The sequence below is a fragment of the Sceloporus occidentalis genome, unplaced genomic scaffold (assembly GCF_023333645.1).
Source record: "Sceloporus occidentalis isolate IW3139 unplaced genomic scaffold, rSceOcc1.0.p SCAF_148, whole genome shotgun sequence".
NCBI lineage: Eukaryota > Metazoa > Chordata > Lepidosauria > Squamata > Phrynosomatidae > Sceloporus > Sceloporus occidentalis.
In genome coordinates this window covers 1,059,539-1,086,093 of record NW_028317128.1, presented here as the reverse complement: position 1 = coordinate 1,086,093, position 26,555 = coordinate 1,059,539, and the positions used below count along the sequence as shown (strand labels likewise).

The 26,555-nt window shown below is 45.4% G+C and overlaps 1 protein-coding gene across 1 annotated transcript in view; it reads right to left on the bottom strand.

The window, feature by feature from the left end:
• Positions 1-204: 204 nt before the first annotated feature.
• The window catches only part of LOC149280718 (brother of CDO-like), a 77,314-nt gene continuing 50,963 nt past the window's right edge, over positions 205-26,555 (bottom strand). The window contains exons 2-19 of the mRNA XM_089500130.1: positions 22,706-22,868; positions 19,790-20,068; positions 9,467-9,613; positions 7,697-7,840; positions 7,143-7,436; positions 6,368-6,640; positions 5,757-6,040; positions 5,208-5,370; positions 4,871-4,981; positions 4,386-4,592; positions 3,526-3,707; positions 3,088-3,193; positions 2,672-2,794; positions 2,284-2,490; positions 1,916-2,118; positions 1,480-1,553; positions 927-1,048; positions 205-377 (exon numbers count right to left, since the gene is read on the bottom strand). Coding sequence (XP_089356256.1) covers positions 205-377; positions 927-1,048; positions 1,480-1,553; positions 1,916-2,118; positions 2,284-2,490; positions 2,672-2,794; positions 3,088-3,193; positions 3,526-3,707; positions 4,386-4,592; positions 4,871-4,981; positions 5,208-5,370; positions 5,757-6,040; positions 6,368-6,640; positions 7,143-7,436; positions 7,697-7,840; positions 9,467-9,613; positions 19,790-20,068; positions 22,706-22,868 — 3,255 coding nt within the window. The remainder of the gene's footprint in view (positions 378-926; positions 1,049-1,479; positions 1,554-1,915; positions 2,119-2,283; positions 2,491-2,671; positions 2,795-3,087; positions 3,194-3,525; positions 3,708-4,385; positions 4,593-4,870; positions 4,982-5,207; positions 5,371-5,756; positions 6,041-6,367; positions 6,641-7,142; positions 7,437-7,696; positions 7,841-9,466; positions 9,614-19,789; positions 20,069-22,705; positions 22,869-26,555) is intronic.

Here is a 26,555-nt window from a genome sequence, read left to right as displayed (position 1 = left end):
TCTCCGGATTTTTATTACTAACCGGTCGGCAGTTGAAGATGGGAACAAAGGTCTTCTCTAGGCAACAGAAACGATGTATCCATCTCTTCCATTAGTTCACAAAAAGAATCTTTTGAGACGGTACGGACACGGAGATACCGAGTATTACTTTATACTGCATCAGGATCACACCTGTCAAGAGTCCTTTAGTTATTTTGCGGTCCTTTAAGTGGCCGGTCTCTCCGATGAAGTCTGTGGACATACGGCATCGCGCTGCCGAGAGTCTGAGCTTCTGTCTGTGTCCACGACCAGTATCGTGTCGTGATGGAGTCCACCAAGAGCCTGCATGCAAATAGGTATTTCCGAAATCTCCACTGGTGGAAGCGCGTGTGTGGAACCTGAAAAAAAATATATAAAAACAAGCCCAGTTACTATATTTTCTTGGGGGGAAAAATACATTATATATACATATAATAATAGCACTACTATACAGTCACAGACAAAGGTAGCCAATAATACGTCTCAGTCTTAATCATCCAGTCTATGGAAGAACGGACTTCATTAGCATTGCCATAAAGCATCAGCTCAGTGTGGTTTTTGAGCCGGGAAAGTCACCCAAAATATCACATGACTGACAGCAACGGCGGCTCCAGGTCTGCAGATAAAGGGAGTTTATTGGGACATTTAGCGATAATCAGCACTGGGTTTGTGTGTTTATTTTTCCTTGGGACTTGTCCTTTAAGCAGTAAGCATTGCCCATTAGTAGAGACGGGATGTGGGTCAGGCTCGGGATGTGGGTCAGGCTCGGGATGTGGGTCAGGCTCGGGATGTGGGTCAGGCGACATGGATAGAGGTCACCTCAGTTGGCGATATCACAACAGAGGGTCGTTTGATAAGAAATGCTAAGGCCCGCGGGTAATAAGCCATGTACTAAATAATCAAATGACCTTGTTCGGTGGGTAAGGTGAGGACGGGGCAGTTGTCGGTTGTCACACAGCGAAGGACTGAAGTCTTGTCATCCTCCTCCATGTCATGCAGAGAAAGCTCTTCCTTCAGTGTGGAGCACGACCTGGGATTTAACAAAGAACATTAGCTATGTAACTAATCCACCTTGAATGACAGAGAAAGTCTGTTTTCCAAAACAAGGGGCCCCAATTTAAGTAAAACTGTATAATAATTACGGTTATTAATAACCACAAATCTGTCATAATCAGAAGCGAACTTAATGACACCGGCACCAGACACCAAATGCCAGTCTAGGGGGGCCCTGCGGAAATTACCCTTAAAAAAAGCCCCCTTGATTGCAGACCCTTCATATATATTTAAGGAAAATTCCCGGGTTATCCCAAGCATTACTGAATCCAATTACTGCAATTTTCTGTAATTACATCTACTCAACAACAAAAAATAATAATTGCTCTGCGTAATTTTTCCAGAATTTGCAGATTAACTTCCAGCATCGGCGGGAGTGGCCAAAAAAAAAACAAACAAAAAACTTACCCTGCGGGTTTGTGATTTTCATTAAAATGCCCGTCTTCTACGTCGCCTCCCTGGAGAAGAGTATTAGCTTCATCCTGAAAAGAGATCAGCAAAAAAAATTATCAGTGGTCACAGCATAAAAAAATTAAAGCAAAACTAAAGATGTTGCGTGAGCATGAATGTGTATGTGTGAGCATGAATGTGTATGTGTGAGCATGAATGTGTATGTGTGAGCATGAATGTGTATGTTTAAACGTGAGTTAGTGTAAGCGAGTAGTGAACCTTAGAGAGTTAACAAATAATTGAATACCAATAATAATCTACATAAAAACATTTAACTATACATTATACAAGGCCAGTTTAGCCCAGTAAAAGATTACCACCCGCAATAAATTTGACGTTGGATTAGTAATTGACATCTTTAAGACTTCAGAAAGGATCCACAATGTCTGTGTACCTGATTTACGGTGTCTGAGCTGTAATCTCTCTGCTTTGCTGCCGGATAGCCTAACTTGTCGGATGGGCAGGAGCCATTCACGACGTCACCGTTTGAATAAGGAATGGGGCCGACGGCGGGCGTCCCTCGTAGGGGCACCATGGTGTACTGGCTCGATTGGGGGATGAGGCTTACGCTGGGGAACCCAATGTCAGTGGTCTGCTCTGTAAAGGGAGAACGTGTGTTATATTTCGGCACTGCCTTTACAAGCCACGCAGCATAGAATGTTTAGAATGTTGGAGACTCCTGGATTCTGGCAGATCCCCCGTACGTATAGAATGAATTCATTCCATACATGAAATAATGTTATAAATAATAATTAGACGTACTCTGTTTGGACCACGGTCTCCAAAGGCAGACAGGGATGAAAGCGACGATTATGAGGACAATAGAACCGAGGACGACGCCAACAATCAGGTAGGGCAGGTCGCTGGAACGGGCTACGGTGGCTGGCCCGGGTACTCCACTCCCAGGAGGCAGTTGGGGTGAAGGGATGACCGGCTGAGGCAGGGGTCCCGTCTGAGAAGACTTTCGAGCTGAAGAAGACATGGGACAGCATACGATAAGACATCTAGAACAGAATCACGAGAGACGACCTTTGTCTGGAACACGATATATATCGCGGGACTCTGCTAAAAACCTCGGGGTGTTCAATCTGTACGTTCCAGCAAAGATTAAAGTCATGGTGGGAGCCGAGACGTCGCAACGGGAACCCACCTTTGGTCTCGCACATCATGACGTTACTGAACTCGCTTTCTCCTCCCTCGTTGTAACACTGCATCTTAATGTCATACGAGGTCTCCGGCTGCAGGTGGCTGATCGAGTGCCAGTAACAATCTCCTGGAAGACCAACAATACAGAATATTGACGTTTTCAGTTCCATCTCTTACGGTTAAAAGGGATTTGGATCAATAAGGACAAAAAGTACAGGAAGCTGCATCTGCCAGGCTAACGTTCAGCTTAGAACACTTCGATCTCCGACAGGAGATCAGAGAGACAAAGGCTCCAGCTGCACACAGTCCTACCATTCTAGAACCTTTATTTAGGATCCCTGGCTTTACGCGGCACCAAAGCCTTCGTTTCCCGAAAAGTCATTTAAAAAAATCACTGCGTCGTCGGCAAAGATCACTCACCTTTCACTACGTCTTTCTTGTAATCGCTGTCGTTGTCGCTGTCGGTGGGACGGTAGTAAATGTAGAAGCCGTGGATAGGAGTGTTATTGTTGCTGGCCAAGATGTACTAAAAAAATTAAATTAAAAAAATTTATTAAATTAATCCACGCTACTTTAAGGAGTTCAAGACAAGAGGAAGGAGCCTTTGACTCGGACCCCCTTTAGGGGATGGAGGAGACCCCTGTTCGAGTTCATCTATTACAGCGCTATATTATTGTAATGTTCTTTTAATCTAATTCTATCCGTTCCAAGAATTTTATGTCTATGGCTCCTAAGATCCCGGTCAAGTTCCTGGATAGGAGCAACAGACTGTAAGCTCCTGCGCACGAAACCCCTCTCTTATCCTTCTTTCGCATGGCGGCCTCTAAGCCGACAGCCGGCACATTGATAGAATCTTACCATCCACTTTAACATGATGGTGGTCTCATTGATGGCCTCCGTGTAGGTAATGTAGGGTCCGGTCACGGGCCGCTCGTACACGCGGTTAATGTAGCCGGACACCATGTATGGCTTCGAGGGGGCGCTGGGCTGGCTCTCCCCGAAGATATTCAGAGCTCTCACCCGGAACTTGTACGAAGTCCCTAGAAACGGAAAAGACTCATCGTTAGCAGCCTGAAAGAGTTAAACGAAACCCGTCTATGGAGTCTGGCCATGGTATCCATTCTATATGGAACCTCTGAGACTTTATCATTCTAGAGAGAATTTGTGTCTCATTTTAACGCATTCCACCCAAACACCTCCAAGACATGAACTCGGGAAGCCAGGAAAGAGACAGAAAACAACAATTTGGTTTAAAAGTAACAGAAAACTCGGAATTAAAGATAGAGGGTAAGAATTCACACGGCCTCCCTCCACGTACGTTATAGAAAGGCCGGGGTATTTCTGGGTGGAAAGCCACAGGAAACGGGTCTGGTTTTTTTTTTATAAAGACATTGGCATGTCGTGATTATGAACCTGCGAGGAGTAACCAGGGAATTTGGCGATTCTGGACAAAATACTTAATTATTTCCAAATGTCTGGAGCGTAGATAAAATGTTTGGTTTAGCAAAATAAAGAGTCAGATAAAATCTTAATAATCCACGTTTAGCATTTGGTACTCAGTCTTTAAGATGCTGATGGTGTTTCTTTTAAATTGTAATGAAAGATCAAATGTCATACAAGAGGACCACCAAGACGGGAACCCAATCTCATTGGTGGATTAGTAACACTGAGGAGTAAAAGGGCAACAATGTATCAAGCTACAAAAGTTTCAGCTTTACCTTTTTCAAGATTTTTTATTTCCACCGACAGACGGGACGGCGGAATGTCCCTGGTCGCTAAGACCCAGTCTCCCGGTTGTTTCAGCTTCTTATACTCTACGCGGAACGACTGGATGGGGAAGCCGCCGTTCCGTCTCGGGATCCACGTGACGTACACAGAGGTCTCAGAAGCTGTCGAGATGGTGGGTCGGTCTGGAGCCTCAGGAGCTGTTTGTATAATACGAAGAAAAGGAATTATTGAAAAGCAAAAGTGTAAGATTCTTAACGTCCTCATTTCCTGCGACTTTCACGTAATTCATTACATTTACTATGACAATATCTGCCCCTTATAGGACAGAACAGACCGCGAGGCAGAAATCTGTTGCATGCTGTAGGTTAGATGAGATGTAAATTGGGAACGTTCAAAAAAAACCTAAATAGGTCCAGAATTAACTTTTTTTTCTTTTAATCCGAGCGATAAGTTATTAGGTTTCAGGGCCTCTTACGGGAGAGACGGTTGTTATCCAAAGGGACGCTGCTCTGGGTGCTGGTTCCAGGATCATCCTTCTGGATCTGGAGTTCTTTACTGGGTATGATGTCCGGTTTGGGCCGACGTCCTGTAAAACCAATGTTTTTAACAAAAATCAAAGGAGGGACAGATTGCCGAGAACCAAACTTGTGAAATAACTCCCTAAAGCGGAGAGACTAAGGGGGATCTCATCTGCTGTCCTATTCTATGGTGGGAAAATATAAACTATTCCGGGGAATTGGCCTTTCTGTGCGGGGCGGTAAGAAGTCCGCTGGGTGTGTTACAACTCTTAGCCGATAAATAAACACACATACCTGTCCTGAAGGTCACCATGGCTGTCTGCCCCTCTCCGGCACAGTTATAAGCCGCCATCTCCACTTCGTACAAACTCCCGGGGTCCAGTTTGCTCAAAGTGAGACGGGACTGGGAGCCGGGCACCCTGGACACTGTCCACTCATCGGAGGCATTGACCACCTGCTGCACAAAACAACGGGGGGAAAAAAATAAATACAGACAAAATCACAGTTACTTAAAGCAAATTGACAATAGTTCTGGCTGTATTAGAATTCTAAGCGCATTAGAATTCTAAATTGAGAATCTCCAAGAGGCTATTAGTAACTAAGTATTAGTAACTAAGCTGTATTAGTAACTATTCAGTAATTTTTAAATACACAAAAAAACACCTTTGGGACAGAAACATCTGTTGAAAGTAAAAGCAACTCATGGAATGTCTTCATTTAAATATTGGAGGAAAAAAGGAAAGTGAGAACATTTTATTGGTAACGTGTCCTGGAATGGCAGCCACGTTGGTTTCTTCTGATAAGCGGTATGAGTCCATAAGCCAGCAAACGCGGTTTTAATACCTTTCGATGCTTCACTAAGTAGTACAGCAGGGGGGCTCCTCCATCGTGCCGCGGCTTCCACACCAGTTCGTAGAAGTCGGTTTTAGATGTTCGGGGAGAGCTGAGGACGATGGGAGCTTCCGGCTGGACGATGCTGCCTTTACCCGTCGGGCACGGAGCAGGTATTCCGGGAGTTGGGACCCTCGGCTTTAACTGGGCTTTGAGCAACAATTGCCTGTCGTAAGCCAAGGGTGGTCCCGTGGGTGGCAGGGTAAGGACATCGGACCCAGGGTTCAGGAAGGTTCCTTTAAGGAGTGACAGTGAGAGAGAGAGAGAGAGAGAGAGAGAGGACGATGAACAGTGAGATATGATCCTTAAACTAGTTACAAGTGGTAACAAAATAATCAGGAAATGTACACTTAATTCACAGAAATTAGAGTTATTGTCCTTCCCGTATCAAGTATAAATTATATAAAGAAAAAAATAATGTTAATTTATTAAAAATAAAAACAAACAAAAATATCAGCGTCCACAAAAGAAGCTAATTACATGATATGTGAATTGTTTGATTAGAAAGTATTATATTTTATCTTTTTAGTGGTTTTGCCGCTTTTTTGGATGCCACTCCTCACCTGGCCTGTTGGTTATGAGCAGAGCTAAGGCCTGCGCGCTCCCCACTTCATTCTCGGCCATGCACTGGTAAATCCCTTCATCTTCGGGGCCCACGTTGTTCACCCGCAGAACCTTCCTGGAGATCTTGTGCCGCGGGCCGGGCAGCACCGGCGTAGCGTTCCTCAGCCACACTACGGAAGGCTGGGGGTTACCCCTGAGCTCACACGTAAACCTCGTGCTCTGACCCCATGCCACCGTCTGCTGGGAAAGCTCCATGCTGACCTCGGGCGGTTCTGTGGAAGGAAGAAAACCAACCTTATGAGGGATCTCCTACCATTGTTTAATTATCAGATTAAAAAATACATTTTCATAAACTTTGTCTGCATATCAGCCGTTTGTATGATTCTCACTCGGTTATCTGATCCCTGATCTACTAAACCCCCCGACTCCTTATCATAGTGCCTGTGGGAAACCATAGAATGGCTCTGTCTTAATCACCCAGTCGGACTCTCTGACTAATAAAATTCTATGAAGGAACGGACTGCATTAGCATTGCCATAAAGCATCAGCTCAGTGTGGTGTTTGAGTAAGGAAAGTCAATTTTTTTTATGGGATCTTCTCTTTAACTGTGATCAAGTAGACGCAGCTTTAATACCAACCAATCCCATAAGTCTCAAGACCAAAGGTCTCCATGATCCCACCCCCCAAGGGGCAAATCTTCACCATGGCAAAACCGCAGATCATTTCCCGTGTGCCCGTAAGGTCAACGGTAATATCAAGACCAGAACCACTCACCGAAGACCTGAACGTTATAGAAGATGAATGCAGATCCCTCGTCCCCTATGCCATTGCTGGCCGTACACGTGTACGTCCCAGAGTCCTCCTCGCTCGTGGCATCGATCAACAGGTTACTGAGTAGGAAGCGGGTCTTGTTGTGCCCCGCGATGCCCGTTCCGTTCTTGGTCCAGGTGATTTTCGGAGGTGGCATGCCGCTGGCCACACACTCCAGGATGAGGCTCTGGCCCTTGGTCACGATGATGGTCTGAGAGACAGGAGGATAAATAATACGAGCCGCCTCCGCCGTGGAGCCTGGAGGGCGAAAAGCAAATTGAATTATATAACTAAAAAATAATAATAATAATAATTGTAAAAAAAAAAAAGTTGCAAGAAGTAGAAAATATAATACAAAAGCCAGCAGGGGGCAGTTGACGGAGATCATAAGAACATGGTGGCCAAAGATTCAGAATTCGGGACTGTTGGCACGTATGATTATCGCATTAACCGGTGGAACTGTTGTTTCTCTGTTCCTTTTAAGATATAAAATACTTTTTAAGCATTAAAATACTTACGGCGAACGCGCAGCCGGTCACTGGACACAGAGGTTTTGACTTCCTGGGTGACGGGGTTATACGCGGCGCACTTGTACGTCCCTTCATCTTCTTGAGTGGCGTTCACGATTTGTAGGTTACCAGAGGGCATGATCAGATAATTATCTGCGGACAGACAGAGATTACAGTCAGAAAGGACTGAGCGGTCTTATAAGCATTAGAACGCCTTCATTTGGAGGGGAAAAGGGAAGCAAACCACTCGATGGTGTATTTTGTTTTAAACAAATTATTTAAAACCTGGAGGAAACGGGGAAGCAGACAGAGCTCCATTTTTGGAACTTAAGATTTATTGGCATCCTGAAAAAAAAAGTTCAGTTAGGATTGGCAGTCTATATATTGGTTTCAGTGATGTCATCATAACCTCAGGGTGGTAGATAAGTGGAACAGCCTCCCAGCAGAGGTGGTAGAGGGTAATACAGTGAGGGTATTAAACATGCATGGGACAGACATACGGCTCCGGAATCTAAGACGAGACCAACGACTGATTAAGGTTTGAGTCTATGTTTGTATGATGTGCCAATAACTTCTTGCGTGGTATCTTTGGTCTATTAAATATTTTAGAACCCCGGGTCTTACGGAATTCTGGAAGCCGTTACGCTCCCCGCACAGACACCGGTTAACGTTCTGCGGAATTTGACAGAATAATGAATGCCGGGAGATGCAGGTCAAAAACCTCACGAGTCTCCAATAACAGCTAGGAGACCATGCGCCACTCAGCGCCCGAGGCACCTCTGCTCGCCTGGGAGACAAGCTTCTATTATCCTCTTATTTTGACGTTGGAAGCGAGTGCGGATTGTCAGCTCCGAGTCCGTGCAGCTCCAGGCACGTCCCGGGTAAGCGAGGTGTGTTTGTGCGCTCAACCATGGACGGCAGAAAGCGTGACGGATCGGCAGCCGGCCAGGACTTCCGCGTTTATACAGAATAGAATATTATTATTATTAATAACCATAATAATAATATAAGTGATACTAATAACCATTGAGTGGGAGTGAAAGCTCTTTGCGGGGTGGGGGGTTTGAGAGAAACTAGAATGTTATTAGCCTACAGATACGTTATATTAAAGCTAGCCGGGGATATGTAAGTGAAAGGGTTAAACACGTGTGCCGATTGTTCTCATACATTCTAGAACGTAGCGTTACATTCAAGGTTCCGCAGGTGTCGGAATAAATAATATCATTCATTCATCACAGCGGGTGACACGTTCGAGGTCCTGCTAAGGCACAATGCCAAGTTTATAGATAAGATAGAGTTGGGGTGGAGGAGCCCTGCGAGTACTACTGACAGACCGCATCCCGCGGGTTTCTTACAATTTATTATCTTTATTGGCAGCGTTATACGTATTCTGTTCTCTGCTTTATAGATTCACTTATAGATTAAATTGTGGTTTATTTGATATATTTTAATAAACGGATACATTTGATTAACGATTCTCTATTTTATTAAATCCTCCATTATTCTTTATAAATAGAGTTTATATAAAATTATTATTTAATTGAGAAATAAGAGGTTAATAAAGGGAATAGAGAAGAGCGTAAGGAACGGCTGAAGCAATTCGTTGGGTTCCTAACTGGAATTCTGAGTGAAAGACAGAATTTTCCGTACTTTATCACTTCTGTGATTTGTGAATTAGATTTTAAAAAAAAAAAAGAAAGTTTGAATTCCCTGCTTAATAATCAGGTTAAATTGCGTAACGAGTCGGTGGTTTTGGACCCAGGTGGCCGGTGGTCTCACCTCTGGAGGTCTCCAGCCATTCCTGCTTGACGCTGTAGCGCACCTGGGCCTTGGGGTGGCTCTCGGGCAGGTTACACGCGATCACGGCTGTGTTGCCCTCATCCACCTCGATCACGTGCTGCGTGTCCAACTTAAAGTCTTGCAGGTCTGTAAATAAAAAAAAAAAAAAAAAAAAAAGAATTAAAATAAATACAATGAATTAAAATGTTTCAAGAAAGAATCAGAATGTATCAAGAATGCATCAGAACGGTGGCAGTTGGAGGATTGTGCGCTGGGCGAGGAAAGGGTGCGCTGGGCGAGGAAAGGGTGCGCTGGGCGAGGAAAGCGTGCGCTTGGCGAGGAAAGCGTGCGCTTGGCGAGGAAAGCGTGCGCTTGGCGTTCTGGTTAGGGAGGGGTTCCAATGACCTCCACTAAATGAAATGGAAAAAGAACCCCCCCCAGGCTGAGAGAGATCTGGTTTCTTGACGCCTGGCCCAGCGCATGCTGCTACATTTGAGAAATCCATTAGGAGCGGTTATTACAGCAACTTCCTCGCTGCATTCCAAACGCTCGCTCCTATCAGCCAACTCCCATCAATCAAGTAAAGCCCTTCGCCTCCCGAGTCTCCTGCCATCTCACACACTCATTCTTTCTGTCATTACTGGCTTCAGACCCCATTTCATAGCCTCACCCCCCCCCCCCAGCCCTGGCCCCGGCCCCGGCCCCCCCCGGCCCTCTCTTCCAGTTATAACCCTCCTATGAATTGGCAAAGGGCTGGGAGGTGGAAAAGCAGGCAGTTAGCGATGGAGGCCGAGTCATGGCAGAGAGACGGCCAAAAAATTATTCCTGGCAGGCAAACGGGGAGAGACCCCAAAAGCAAACCGAGAAGTAAAAACGCTTTCTGATTTTAATTTAAAATAAAAAAAAAGAAATCAAATAGATTTTTGGAAAAGGGGAAGATTATTGGTTATTATTATTATTATTCCCTGTATTTCGACACTGCAACCAAAATAGCGTACACACACACGCAAACACACACACACACATCCATACATACATACACTCGTACATACACACATGCATCCATACACACTTGTATGCAGATCGGCCCCCGTCTAGTCGGCCGTTTCTCCTGCTGTAACGACTCAAAACTTAATCAGTCGTTGGTCTCGTCTTAGATTCAGGAGCCGTATGTCTGTCCCATGCATGTTTAATACCCTCACTGTATTACCCTCTACCACTTCTGCTGGGAGGCAGTTCTACTAATCTACCACCCATATGGATATATAAAGATGTATATATACACGTATAATATTATAATCTTATAATGTATCACTTTCCCCAGCGGTTCGCGTGGTTCATGAATACAAAGTAACAGAAAGGAACCTAAAGAATGTTTGGGGGTTTTACGGACGAGCCCCCCAATACGGCTAAAACTTCGCTTGTTACAAAAGTTACAATAAATAACCATTCGCAACATTAATAGAAAGTTCATTTTTGTGGAATATCTGAATCTTCCCTGCGCTGCCGTGACGCGCCTAACGCGGTTCTTGTTTTCGCGCCGGTTTAAACTCAAGACGCGGATCATTTAAGTACAAAAAGGGACATAGCGGCCAAAAATGGGGGGGGGCAAGGAAGTCGCCCCCGCCTGTCGTTATTAACTTAAGCTGTGGCCTTTCCGTACGATTTGCTGGGATGTGGTTTTATTTCCGCGCCGGCGACCTATCCGACGGCCAAAAGCCGCTGCCCGAGACAATTAAACGACGCCTCAAAGGAAAGGAAGAGCCGCCAGACGCGTTTCTTGGAGTGCATTAATAGCAGAATTGTAAACTATACCCGGGGTCCCCTCGGCGTGGGGCACATGGGTCATTATTCAAGAACACAGGGGTATTGACGACCCGTAGCGTGCGACCAGGAATAACAAAGTAACCCCTGGTTACCAAAAAACGGAGACTTTGAAGTCCTCTGCGTGATTGAAGGAAAGTGAAAAAAATACTGGGGAGGAAAAAAAACAAAAAAAAACAAAACGAAAACAAGCAGCTATTGTGAAACGACAACTCCCATCATTGAGACATGCCGTCGACTAATTTAATCTCTGCGATAATTAACCCAGGAGCGTCAAGAAACATTCTGAGATCGTAGAAAAGAGGGAAACCAGGGGAGGAAAAAGGGACGCAGTGATTAGGGAGGAGGGACTGGCTGATTTTAGCAACGACACTTGGCAGATATGCAAACGCCATATTATGGCAGAAAATATTAGATTGTTAACCAATAAAAGCCGCCGCCATGTGTTGTGCATAAAAAACGCGTCCATATTTAATAAGGTCTTTGAAAAGGTTTTTTTTATTTTTTTTATATCCTGCGTTCCAAACTTAACTGGAAAAAGTTCTCTTAGTGAAATATTTAAACCAGGTTTTTGCTGTAAAATGTAAAAGCCAGGGGTTTTTTTTCTTTAACGCAGTAAAATTGCACCTTTAATCTTCGGCTCGGAATGTAATTTTTCTTTTTTTTTTTTTAATCCTCCTTCTGCCATTTAAATCAAGCAAATAAAAAAAATAAAATAATACAATAGTTCCAAGTTCTCATTTTTCTCTCCCAAAAGATCTTTTTTTTTTTTTTTTTTTTTGAGCGTCTCGGAGAGAAAAGCAATTCCAGATGATGCTTAATAGATGAAAAGGAATTTTTTATTTAAAAAAAAAAATGGAAGAATAAAGAGGTTTTTTTCCGGGTATCTGGCTCCCCTCTGCGTCTGTCCGGAACGCCGGCTCCATGATGATTTCGGGGACAAAACATATTATATTTGAAGCAGCCGAGAAACCCAATGTTTTACCCCAAATTTAAAAAAAATTCAAAAAACTATACATTTTCCCACCAGTTTTATTTTTGGATATTTTTTTTTGCTTTAGTTGAGTTAAAAGTAGTTTTTTGGGGGGATATGGGTTTGGAATCGGTTTTGCCGAATATATACTAAGCTGTGGGTTTTGACTTCTGGAGGCAGAGAAGATCAGTCACTAATCAAAGGTCCTTCTGAGAAGCACCAAGCATTGGCCACCATCTACCATCGAGGGTTTTCTGGGGGCTTTGTGGTCCTAGCGGGTTCAGGGTATATAGCGGGTCTTGGCTACGAGCTTTTTGGGGTCCGAGCCCCCCAGAGAACCTAAACTTTCCAGGTGATCTTGTTAATAGCTATTGGATAATCTAGATACCATCTAGAGCGGGATGTGCGATGGCGGCGACTGAGACCTTGTGCCTGTAGAGTATCAGGAGACGTATCTTCTGCATAATCTGTCCCTCGTTAGTTTTCTCCAGTCCTTCATTGGTTTCCAAACCTGATGCCCCTCTCACCTCCCCCAATGCCCCTCCCTCCTCCACCGATGCCCCTGTTTTCTAGGAGGTCAGAATGTTTGCTGGGTATGAGGGGATCGCAGGGTTCTACAGCCCTAAAAGCCCCGATAATGTGTATAGAAACAGCCGGAAACGGCTTTATACATTAAACGGGGTAAATAAACCCCATTATTCTTCTTCTAAATGCCCCACAGTTACATAAATACCCCGCATATAAAAGCTCTGGGTAAAGCCACACCCCATCCATGCCTCTAACCACACCCCCTATGCGCCTCTTTGGCCATATTAGGCATTACAGTACATGCGGCCGCCCCCCATCCCAAAATTACCAAATTTTCCACGAAAAACACCTTTACGCACGAGAGCCGGAGACGCGCTGAATAAAAATTCCTTCCATCTCTTAAAACGTTAAATTCCATTAATTATTTATTCTTTGTATTTATTTTCATTCGTTTAACTCCAGTGGGTGAAAATGAACGTCGGCAAGAAATTTTTTTAAATGACAATTTAATTACCAAAAAAATAAAAAACTATAAAAAATAGTCCTGTTCATTATACGACGCTGGCAAAAAATGTTAGTTTTCTGCCCGTAATAGAAGCGTAATGTTTTTGGAGGCCACACACCCGCACTGAGGGTAATCCATCTCTCGCACATACCTCCTGATTAAAGCAAATCAGTCCCTTTCTGTCTCCCGGCCAAACAAAAACAACTCCTCTGGCAGCCCGGACCCCCGACGCCTTCCCCGGGCCAAAAACATTCTCCGGCGGCGACGAGCATGGAGACGGACGCGGACGGGGAGGCCAAGCGGGGCGCGGAAACTATTATATACGGTACAGAGATGTGTTTAAAGGGACGGTAACCCGTATAAGAAACGCTTTATTCCGCTTACTGTATCTTATCGCCAAATTAACGATTTTATTTATAAACCGCGGCGTCAGACGAGATCGCTACAAAGTATCCGTTTTCTAAATTCTTAGCTAAATTATTTGGGCATCACGGGCACCCGTAGTCAAGTTTTTTTTTTTTATATTTTATAAATTAATTTAGTATTTTTAATTATTTTTTTATTTTTTTATCCTTTCCAGTTATGCAGCTGTTTCTTAAAAATTCGGTGGATATCCGGAGTTTGTTTTAGCAGCTCACCGCTGCGCACCAATATTTCACGTAAGGGGGATGTGTTTTGGGGGACACTGTCCCTTTAAGTAACAGACAACATGGTATGTTTAGTATTGTTCAAGAAATGGCCACTTTTTTTTTTTTTTTTTTAAGGTTTTTTAACCCACGGCGTGCCAACTAAAAAACAGGTTAAGGGTCCTGGTGGATTCCACCGTAGACTTTACAGATCAAGGATCGACACAAAGTTGCAACGTTACGCCTGTACGGGAAAAGCAATTGTTTTGTAATCTATTCCACGCGATTTCTTTCCGCGATGTATTCTATTAACAGATATTCGCTTATAACCCCCCGTACTGTATTAGATATATCGGGTGGGGAACAGGAAATGAAAAAGATTCAGGACTCTAGAAAGAATTTCACATTTAATCTCCTGCCTCGGCCTCATCTGCCGAACACACAGGATATTCCTCAAAGTTCCACGGGGAGCATATAAAAAAAAAACGAAATAAAAAAAAAATAAAAATCTAATTTTCTTTTAAAATCATTAAAAAAAAAAAGGTTTTTAGTAATGTCACATTTTTTTCTTTCAATGATCAGTAAAGACTCAAGTGAACGTAGGGATTACCTGTCATACGTGAGTGATTGCTCAGGCGTCCCGTGGCCAAGAACCCTGTTAAATGTATGAATTTATATAAAGCCGGACGGATGGGAAGTTCCTTCCTTCTGATCTGAACTAAAACATCCCACAATGGCCGTCACGGCAGAACCAGTTTTCTCTTTGAGGTTCCTGGCTGAGCATCATGGGAGTTGATGTGTAAATTTACACACATGGCCCCTGTTGACCATCCTTGGTCTAAAGGCAGACTAAGGATTGTGGGAGTAGTAGTTCAGGAGGATCTGAAGACCTGCTGGGTTCCTCTGTGCAAAGATGAGAATCGGAAAGTAAAAATGGCGCCCAGAGGTTAAAAGACCTCAAATAATCCCAACCTCCGGAAAAACGAGAATATTCATTTCTCAATATATAAAAAAAAGAAAAGAAAGGAATAAGGAATTTTGGCCGGTCTCTACCCCAAAAACCATGTCTGTGTCCCTACAAACATTACGCGTCTCAGACTCAAAACAAGTTTCCAAAAATATTCCTCTGTTTCTTTTTTACCCCGGTTGTAGTTTTTTACCCCATAATATAAAGTTTTCAGGCAGCTGCATATCAGCCGTTTGTATGATTCTCGCTCTGTTATCCGATCCCCGATCTACTAAACACCCCGACTCCTTATCATACTGCCTGTGGGGAACAATAGAATGGCTCAGTCTTAATACCCCAGTCGGACTCTCTGACTAATGAAAGTCTATGGAGGAATGGACTTCATTAGCATCGCCATAAAGCATCAGCTTAGTGTGGTGTTTGAGCCGGGAAATTCACCCAAAATATCTCATGACTGACAGCAACGGCGGCTCCAGATCTGCAGATAAAGGGAGATTATTGGGGCAAAATGAGATAAAACCAGGTTTTTGTCACCGACCAACATTACTGTATACAGCGCTGGGGGTTATATTACTGTATACAGCGCTGGGGCGTTATATTACTGTATACAGCGCTGGGGGGTTATATTACTGTATACAGCGCTGGGGGTTATTACTGTATACAGCGCTGGGGGGTTATATTACTGTATACAGCGCTGGGGGGTTATATTACTGTATACAGCGCTGGGGGGTTATATTACTGTATACAGCGCTGGGGGTTATATTACTGTATACAGCACTGGGGGTTATATTACTGTATACAGCGCTGGGGGTTATATTACTGTATACAGCGCGGGGGGTTATATGACTGTATACAGCGCTGGTGGGTTATATTACTGTATACAGCGCTGGGGGTTATATTACTGTATACAGCGCTGGGAGGTATATTACTGTATACAGCACTGGGGGTTATATTACTGTATACAGCACTGGGGGTTATATTACTGTATACAGCGCTGGGGGTTATATTACTGTATACAGCGCGGGGGGTTATATGACTGTATACAGCGCTGGTGGGTTATATTACTGTATACAGCGCTGGGGGTTATATTACTGTATACAGCGCTGGGAGGTATATTACTGTATACAGCACTGGGGGGTTATATTACTGTATACAGCGTTGGGGGGTTATATTACCGTATACAGCGCCGGGGGTTATATTACCGTATACAGCGTTGGGGGTTATATTACTGTATACAGCGCCAGGGGGGTTATTTCTGTATACAGCGCTTTGAGGACATATCAATAACATTATAAGTAATAAGAGTGACTCCTTGGGGTTCTCTTTGCCCCGGACTATGGCTGGAAAACAGGATTTTGGCATCTCGGCTTCCAGAGAGCCGACAGCTGCCAAGCGCCCCGTTTACATTGGACGACGTTAAGCAAATTCATCTGAAAAGTAGGGCCTCGGGGACGGGTTTCTGAGAACCTGATAGGAGCGGCAGCGGACGGGGCCCTTCCTGGAGACAGAATACAGCCTTTGTTTCCTATTAAAACTTCTGTTCCCCGAGGGTCGGGTTTCTGCTGAGCGCAGGATAAAGAAAAACATATCACTGAAGTCACTAAAAAAACAGCAAAGTGACCGTTTTTAAGAGAAAAAAAAACTCTACTGTTTCCCAAAAGATGGGAGAACTAAGAAGGAGCTCTGAAGAGGATTTGTTCCATGATGCAGGACTCTGAGTTACTTTACTAAAGTTAAATCAATATCTATGCTCTGCGGTGGATCATGAGAAGCTTAAAATTTACTCAACCAAGAGAGTGGTCGATAAGTGGGAAAGCCTCCCAGCAGAGGTGGTAGAGGGTAATACAGTGAGGGTATTAAACATGCATGGGATAGACATACGGCTCCTGAATCTAAGACGAGACCAACGACTGATTAAGGTTTGAGGTGACTAGACGGGGGCCGGATGGGGCCGATCTGCTGACGGGTTTTATGTTTACATTATTTTAAGCCCAGGTAGGGACATAAAGAAACCCCGCGTAAGAGGAGATGTCTCCAATGATCTTACTGCACGGGTATAAAACACACGCGGCACACGTATGACGGCCGATCATACGAATAACGAAGAGACTGAAGAGACGGGAAGCAACCGGCAAACTACTCTGCAAGTCGGGTCTTTGGATAATTATGGGGTCTTTGTCCCTGGAACAGATTTACATCGCTCAGAGTCGCCGAAGGGTCACCAGGATCTAGATTTTAATATAAATAATAATTGTAAAAAATGTAATAACCCGATAAACGAAATAAAAAAATAATACTAATAATAATAGAAATAATCCCGCAGCCCATTCCGTTCCCCGCACCCCGTAGGGATCGAGTAATTGGCTTCTGATCCGACACATAAAGAACCCCCGCAGATGTCATTGCTACAAATTATTCCTTCCCCAGAAAATGTAAAAGTTGTTTTATGGGGGCTTTTTTCTTGGTTTGATTTTTTTATTAAAAATGTCCACTTCCTGGTTCTTCAGCCGTCGGATCGGACCTTCCGTTAGAACGCGTGGGAATGGAATATAAGTATTGTCCGGCTTGGCTACGCCGGAGCCGCATCATTTGGGACTCGGAGGACTTTATCCCGTCTCGGATTTTTGGGGATTTGATTAATTAACATGGAATTAACGCCGTACAATACCAGCCATTGTCTCCCTGAAAACCTAGACGGGACAGCCCTGACCCGGGGGGGGGGATTTGGAACAAAAAAGGGGGGTTCTACTGAATCTTTGGACAATGGATTATTTTTGTCCCTCCCAATCTGATTACAGCCCCACGGCTTCTCAATTCTATTAACCCCTGCGATGCTGGCAATCAGGCCGTCGGGGCCGGGGGGGGGGTGGATTAAGATGCCATGATGATGAGGGTCTTCCTGTAATTACAAACTGCAGCGCGGCCCCCGGAGTAAAGAGTAACTGTAGTTGAAGTCCAATAGCCGAAGGGGGATTTTAACACACGGCAGTGAAATGGTTAAATGCGAACACTGTAGCCACATCACATTGGTCTGCCCAATGACACTCAAAGGGTTAAAGCCCCTTTCCCATTTGCCTTTTTGTCTAGGTTCTGCGATCTGTTCTAAGTTTTGTGATGGGGCGTTTGGCATGGCGGGGGCAGCTATGGGGGGGGGTAAAAGCCATTTAACCCAAAATTGCATTTAAGCCCCCCCCCCGGAACTAATAGGGTTAAAGTGGTTCCAGTTTGATGAGCCTCTGAAATAGAGACCCCCGTTAACCCACGACTGCCAATCTGTAAGGATTAAGAAGGATTTCCAATCAGCTCCGGGGGCCGCGCTGCAGTTTGTGATTACAGGAAGACCCTCATCATCATGGCATCTTAATCCACCCCCCCCCCGGCGGCCTGATTGCCAGCATCGCAGGGGTTAATAGAATTGAGAAGCCGTGGGGCTGTAATCAGAGCTCCCATCTGATGTGGCCGCCTCCACTTTTCTCCCGCATGTTCATTTATCAAGTCGCTGGCAGAACACTGGCCCCATTCTGCTCCGGAATGTTTCCAGAAACCCAATCCCCTCACCCGGGCCAAGTCCCAAAACTCACAGGGATTAATGACCCCCCCCAGGGGCAGCTCCTATTACTCTCAGCCCCCACCACCCCTACTGGGATGTTCACCTGCAAAGAGTATTGTTACCCAAATCAAGCAGAAGGCTTATGACAGATACTTTGTAACCCTTTCACTTCCAGCGCAGATACTTTGTAACCCTTTCACTTCCAGCGCAGATACTTTGTAACCCTTTCACTTCCAGCGCAGATACTTTGTAACCCTTTCACTTCCAGCGCAGATACTTTGTAACCCTTTCACTTCCAGCGCAGATACTTTGTAACCCTTTCCCTTCCAGCACAGATACTTTGTAACCCTTTCCCTTCCAGCACGGATACTTTGTAACCCAATGACTTCCAGCACGGATACTTTGTAACCCTTTCACTTCCAGCGCAGATACTTTGTAACCCTTTCCATTCCAGCACGGATACTTTGTAACCCTTTCCCTTCCAGCACGGATACTTTGTAACCCAATGACTTCCAGCACGGATACTTTGTAACCCTTTCCCTTCCAGGACCAATACTTTGTAACCCTTTCCCTTCCAGCACGGATACTTTGTAACTCTTTCCCTTCCAGCGCAGATACTTTGTAACCCTTTCACTTCCAGCATGGATACTTTGTAACCCATTCAGTTCCAGCACGGATAGTTTGTAACCCATTCACTTCCAGGATGGATACTTTGTAACCCTTTCCCTTCCGGGACCAATACTTTGTAACCCTTTCCCTTCCGGGACAGATAGTTGTAACCCTTTCCCTACCAGGACCGATACTTTGTAACCCTTTCCCTACCAGGACGGATACATCTCACCCCAGGCTGTTTCACATTCCTGAGCATGGCGGATGTCAAAACATTTCTTTAGCTTTAGCCCCAAACCCCCTGGGTCTAACGGCGGAGACGTTACGTGAATCTGCTTATCACGGAAACAGCTTAAACCGACTGCGATAGAATTGCTGGAAAAAAATGCACTTGCGCTTACCTTTACCGCTAATCTGCATTAAACCCAAAACATGCACGAAAATATACCATCATCGTTAAAACGGATGTGTTCTGTTTAACCCAATGAGTGCCAGAGGTCAGAATTGTAACTAGAAATCCTCTTGTAGGTGAAGAGGATGAGAGCGACGCTGAAGTCATAAAAGGAATCACGTTCTAATAGGTAATTGTAACTGGCAAGAAAGTGATGTTTTTTACTTTGAGAGAGGGTGGGAGATAAGTGGAACAGCCTCCCAGCAGAAGTGGTAACAGTTAATAAAGTGAGGGAATTGAACCAAGCGTGGGGCAGGCATATGGGTTAGTGCTAGCGGTGATATACTTACTGGCCAGGGTGACTATGGCTGGAACACTTGCCATCGCTCCCATGGAGGTTTCTGCGATGCACTGATACCTCCCCACCGTGTCGTTGTTCAGACTCGGGATGATCAGAGTTCCGCCGGACACCAGAACGCCGGGGACCTCTCCGTCGGGGCCCAGTTCCACTCCGTTCAGCCTCCAGGAGATGACGGCGTCGGCCGGCTCCACCGAGCAGCTCAGGGTGACCGAACCGCCATATTTCTGGAAAGTAGAGAGAGGCTGCACCACGAACTGCGGACTCCGGGCTGCAAAGAGAGACAGAGATGGCGCGGGGTAAGGACGGGGTATCACTTCGGCCCCAACGGACAGACTCATAAACCAGAACCACTCATCTGATTACAATTCTGTTCTCTTATATAATGGATTAAAAAAAAAAAAACCTGCTAAATATACAAAAAAATTATATATTCATAAATTAATGCAAAAATTTTTTTTATAGAAACACAGAACCGGACGGCAGATAAGAACCATTCGTCTAACTCAGGTCGTATCCAGTAGTTGGTCCCGTCAGGATAGCTTTACGCCGATCTCATGCATGTTTAAATTCCCTTACAGTACGAGCCTCTGCCACTTCTTCTGGGAGGCTGTTCCACTTATCTACCACCCTCTCAGAATTTGCTGGGTGAAAGATGCAACCAGGTACTTTAAATGTTACTTGGAAATTTTGTGCAAGGTTCCGCTATTAGATGTAACGTAAGCAAGTGGAACAGCCTCCCAGCAGAGGTGGTAGAGGGTAATACAGTGAGGGTATTAAACATGCATGGGATAGACATCCGGCTCCTGAATCTAAGACGAGACCAACGACTGATTATGGTTTGAGTCGTTACAGCAGGAGGAACGGGCGACTAGATGGGGGCAAAACGGGGTCGATGTGCCGACGGGTTCTAATTACAATGTATCCAAACGTGATTCTGTTTTGAGACTCTTTAGTAGCGATCAGCTTTTCGTCCTCTGTATCTTATGACCTTGTGATGTCATTAAATAAAAGCTTTATCTCTCGGGAGGAGGTCCGCGGACGATCCGCCAACGGGCTGATCTCCCACCAGCTCGAAGCCACAATGACTTCCATATGTTTCTGGAGACCCCCCTACTCATTGTCGGGATAATTGGGGAATTGATCCGTCCCTGGATCCTTGAACCCGTTTCTCTGTGTTACATCATGTCTGTTTCTTCTCAATGACATCACGGGTTCAGACAAAGGCTTTACGCAGCTCCACACCCAGCAATTATCATTAAGGATCCGTCTTTCCGCTCGGGGAACGATCCGCTTTCTTTGTCTAAATCTGGATGTTCTGGAACCGTCCGCAGATCGGGGTCTCCTCGGAGGGCTTATAGGTGACCCGCAGAATCCACGCCAATGCAGCGAAGGATTCTGGGTAATAAGATATAGGGTAACGTACTGGGCATGTATCTCATTATACAACGTAAACGAGGAGCGTTAGCTGTGTATCGAGGTCAGACACCCGGGGGAAACGCGTTGCGTAGACCCTTCAGATAATCCCAGCGCTTTCCAAAAAGAAGCTTATTGGAAGACAGATATTTCACTATATAGAGTATTGGGGGGAGGGGGAGACCTCCACGCAGATCTCCGAGTCTTTTAATAATAAACCAAGTTGGAGATACTTTGTTGCGAGATCAGGAAACTTCTTCGAACGAGGAACGCTTTCTATCGGCTTTTCTCCGGATTCCAGGCGGAACTTGTAAGTGTGTCATTATGATGTCATTATGATGTCAAGTTGACACCGACATGGAGATAAACATCAATTTAACATTTTCTTTTTTCCTCTTTTCCTGAAAAGTTCTAGAATCACTTAATGGCCAAATCAAGTCATAACCAGGCTGAAAATGAATAGATTGTAAGCTCACCAGATCAGAGCCCTCTTCTTCTGTAGCTGTATGTTATCATCACATTGTATCCCGCCAGTCTTAGTGTTATTGTTAATTTTCACTGTCCGCTATTGTGACAGCGCCACGGAAACTGCTGCCCTCTATTATTATTACTACTAATTATTAATTATTATTGTTATTATTAATTGTTTTTATATAGTTTGTAATCAATGGAATTTAAATTATTAATTCTCTCAGTGGGTAAGAATGGATTAGTCGGATTATGGGGCGGGAGGAGGTCACAGGAGCCAAATACAGTAAAAATTATAAAAATGAAGGAAAAAAACAAAACTTTAGGTTTCATTTAATTGAAAGTTAAAAAAGTAATTGGGGTACAAAGTTTGAAAATTGCTCTTATCACCATGGCAACCAAGGGTTGCTGTGCTGAAAACTTTTTCTCAGACTTTGTGGTGTTTGTTAAATCTTTTTTTTTTTTTTTATTGATTTAAATAGCACCATCATATTCCGTGGCGCCGTACAATGAGATGCATTGACATTTTTTTTTTTTACCGATTTCTATAAAGTCTTTTGTTTTGCAGTAAGGCGAATTTTAACCCCTCGACTGGAAGGCGTCAGCAACTGAAGGACGGTCTCGGCCCTCCACATCACATGAAGGGTTAATGATATATTTTTCTTCCTCCTCTGCGGCTCAGATTCAGAATACTCAATCACCGCGTGTGCTACGTGACAGGTAACGCATCGGTTGCACGGTATACATGCGTGTCAGCATCCAACAATAACACGGACAGGCTCTGGCATAGTATGGAGCCGAGCCACGGAGGTATTAACCCTTTCTGTGCTCGTGGTGCTGGAGTACACAATATCCTCTCAATAAGTAACATTTGGGAAGCGTGAGTGTGTGTCTTAAAAGCAGCTGAGGCGCGCGCCCAACTCGCTTTGGGGAGCCAGCGCCCAACTCGCTTTGGGGAGCCAGCGCCCAACTCGCTTTGGGGAGCCAGCGTTAGACCTCACAAGCTCACGGAGTGAACACTCACCGGATTGCGCGAGGCAGCAGACGGCAGCGAGGAGCCCGTAGAACGCGGCGGTGACCGCGTCACTTTGGTCTACCATTTTGCTTCCATGCACAGGCGGCGGGGAGAATGTTTCTGGCCTCGACTCATGCAGCGGCCCCTCTGGAGACCCCCAGCGAACGCCCACCTAGAGGGAAAGAAAACATAGGTTTTAAACATGGCCAGTAACGCAGCGATATCTCATCCTAATTATTATTATTATTTATTGTTAATAATCCGGCGGGTTCTGGGGTTTTATGTTGGTAAATGGCGGCAGAGCGGGGGAGGGGCGTTTAGCTGTCACCGTCCTATCAGCAGGAAGTAATTGGTTACCAATAAACACCCAACCAATCCCAACACCATGAGCCGGAGAGGGTGATGAAGGACGGGGATTAATACGATGATAACCATCCTGTGTGTGAAATAACAGACAGCGGGGGCAAGGAGGCCAAAGAGATCGCAACATGTACAACATGGGGGAGAGGAGAGAGAGGGGACGGGAGAGAAGGGACGGGAGAGAAGGGACGGGAGAGAAGGGACGGGAGAGAGAGAGAGTGGACGGGAGAGAAGAGAGAGGGGACGGGAGAGAAGAGAGAGAGAGAGGGGACGGGACAGAAGAGTGAAAAGAGGGCACGACAGAGAGAGAGAGAGATAGACTGTGGAGAAAAGAGAGTGAGGGGTTGGGAGAGAGAGACACAAAAGAGATTTAATAAAGGACAGGAGGGAATTTATTTCAAAGGAGGAGAAAAATTACAACAAGAGACTGGAATCAAACACTAGAGAGTCAGAGACTGAGATGGAATGGAATGGAAGGAAGTTTTGCTTTACTGAGAGGGTGGTAGGTAAATGGAACAGCCTCCCAGCAGAAGGGGTAGAGGGTAATACAGTGAGGGAATAGGCATATCTAAAACGAGGTTTAAGTTTTGAAAGCAGGAGAAATGGGCGACTAGACGGGGACCGGATGGGGCCGATCTGCTGGAAGAGAGGCCGTCGGGGCACACACTCTGGTGCTTAAAATCCCCCCCCCCCCCCGCAGTGATTGTGGTGTGGCACTTGGCTGCAGGGGCCACAACAGCAGAAGAGTTTAAACTCCAACCCCCGTCGAGGAACAGGTTGAATTTATTTTCCAAAACCCAAAAAAGGCCCAAAACCTCGGAATCCGAGTCCAGTTCGCCATGTAACGCATTAAGACACAAAAGCCGACTTTAACCAGACAAGGAGAGCGGTGGCCCCCGCGTCCTCCCCGCGTCCAGCCCCAGCTGTTCCCACATCTTAATACCCCCCCTGCCACCAGGTTAAAATAACAATTTCCTGAGAGTGGGGGTTTAGATGGCCCCCTGACCCCAAGCCCCCTTTCTCCTCACACCCCTCCTGAATAAAAGCCCCCCTTCCTTGGCTTCAGACAGGCCTGTAAATCAAGGCCCCAGGAGGGAGTCATTAGCAGAGTGAAATTAACGAGCCCTGGAATGGGGCAGAAAGGGGGGGTAAAATGCAGCGTGGGGCACATAAAGGGTAACCAGGAACAGTTTAATGTCTCCGGCCCGCGCTCTGCGGCTCGTTAATACACCGATAGGACGAATCCCGGCCGGTTTATGGAATCCCGTGTAACTAAAATGTAACAAAAAGTATCTTCGGGATTCCGTCGGGATATTTTTCGGGACCCCGCAAAAAACGTGTGATCGCTTCGTGGGTTAATGGCTTGGTTTAGAAACTACCCCCCCCCCCCCCCCGTAGTAAACATGGTACCCGCGGTGCGGTGAGCTCCGGGCCAGAGCCGGGTCACTAGCGGGTTACACTTTCTCGCGACCCGCAGAACGTGCGGTTTCGGGCGAACTGGCCCCTTCCCACAGAAACCACCCCATTAGGTGAGGCGGAAAAATTAAGGGCTCAACTGCCCCATAATCTTTACTTGTCAAAATATGACTTGAGAAGCATTACTACCCCTTTCCACTGATGCTATTTGCCCCTTAATGGGGGGTCTTGTCGCCATCGCAGCTTTCCGCTTTACTAAATTTACTTTTTTTTTTCGTTTTCATAACTTTTGCTATATTTAGTTAAATGTTCACCTCGATGGAATCCAGCTACTTGAGACAGGTGGCAGCCTGTGGCAGAGCCAGCATCTTCTAATCAATTTCCTGCCCTCACAAAGGCTGTCTGAACCAATCGGCAACGTAAAACAGCCTCAAGCCCCACCCCTCCTTGCTTCTGGCCAAACCCCATAATAAAAGTGCCCCGGTTTGGACATCTGAAACGTTCGATAGGGGGGTGCGGTGGGGATAATTGGGGTCCGTACAGAGTTTTAAGTTACGTTCATGAACGATAATGTCCGTTTTCCTCCCGTACTGCAGATTATTTCCTTTCTTCGGACAAGACCAAGGGCACATTTTTTGCGCGAAGGGGCACTAGTGGGGCAGTTACCATAGCAACCAATCAAACCTTCCTTCTAAATGCTCCCTTTGCAACACAATTACTCTTTATGTATAAAGGGGGTCTCTCTTACGCACGCCTCATGAGAAATATGTGCGTATATCTACCACGTTTGTCGGCCATATTCTGCATCCAAGCCGGAGGTCTTGCCGCCATTTTCTATCTAGTTAAAGCCTGCATATTAACGCGGGTCAGGCCTGTGCCAGCTTCCGACGGCTTTTGGCAGAGGACCTCGCCGCTGGGACCCAGGCGCTCTTCTTCCCGAGCTCTGTTTTATCTCAGCCTGGCTATTCCTGGCAGCCGACCGCTTTGGGTGATGATGGTGGGAGGTAGAAGACTTATGACTTATGCATTATGTGGAAACTTGGCTTCTTCAGCCCTGCGTCTTGTGAGATTTTTTTTTTTTATAATTTCATTTTTCTTTACTTTCCCCTCTTATGCTTGGCAGCGCAGCCTAAACAAGTGAATACTGAAATATTACCGTGGACGCTACGCCGCGCATGGTCTCAGTAACCCATCGGCTGCCAAGACAATCACAGGACAAACACGTTTCAAGAGTTGGACCGAAAAAACCCTGTTATCCCCCAAGACGGCTATTGGACTGGGGGTGTGGGAGGGGGTTATTCGGCAAGTACACCCTGGCAAAGAACCATTGATTTTCTCTTGAGGAACGGTGGGAGGTCAAAATGGCTGTCCGTTTGCCAGCAATGAATGGGAGGTTTATATGCCGTTACAAAATGGCTGTCAATTTGGCGCCGATGAGCGGGAGGCTCAAATAGCTTTACAAAATGGCTGCCAATACACCAGTGAGGGGGTGAAAAAGGCAGATTTAGTGTCACAAAATGGCTAATAATTTACCAGAAAAAAGCAAAGACTGAACAGCGACCAGCAAAATGGCTGCCAAAGCGAAGGCGCATATAATTACAGAGATTATTTATTAGCATGGCTGCAAATTTTGGGGGTGGGTTACAAATGAACCGGCCCTTCTCACCCTCACGAAAATAAAATGGCCGGACAGGGGGGCACGTACAGATAAAAAAAACCCGTAGAAAATGTTTTTATTAATAATAGTCGTCTGGCGGGAATTTTTTTCGCCAGGCCATGATGGAGGCCGTCAGCTTCTCATAAAGCTTTGGGCAGAAGGGGTTAACTTAGGCTTCCTCTAATAGCACCGGTAGGGTTAATAGCGCCAGGAATTCTTTTCAGGACTGTATGAAATATTATGTGGAAAGCAGAGCCTCTGTTTTCTGTCAGTGGAAATACCTCCGGCCGAGTGCGAGAGGGGAGGAAAAATGGAGGCTACGGACACCCGGCACAATCTGTCATGATTCTGTATATAGTATGTGCCCCTCGCAGCTGCTAAACCCCCCCATAAGAGAAAAAAAAAGATAGGGGGGCTGGGGTAAGA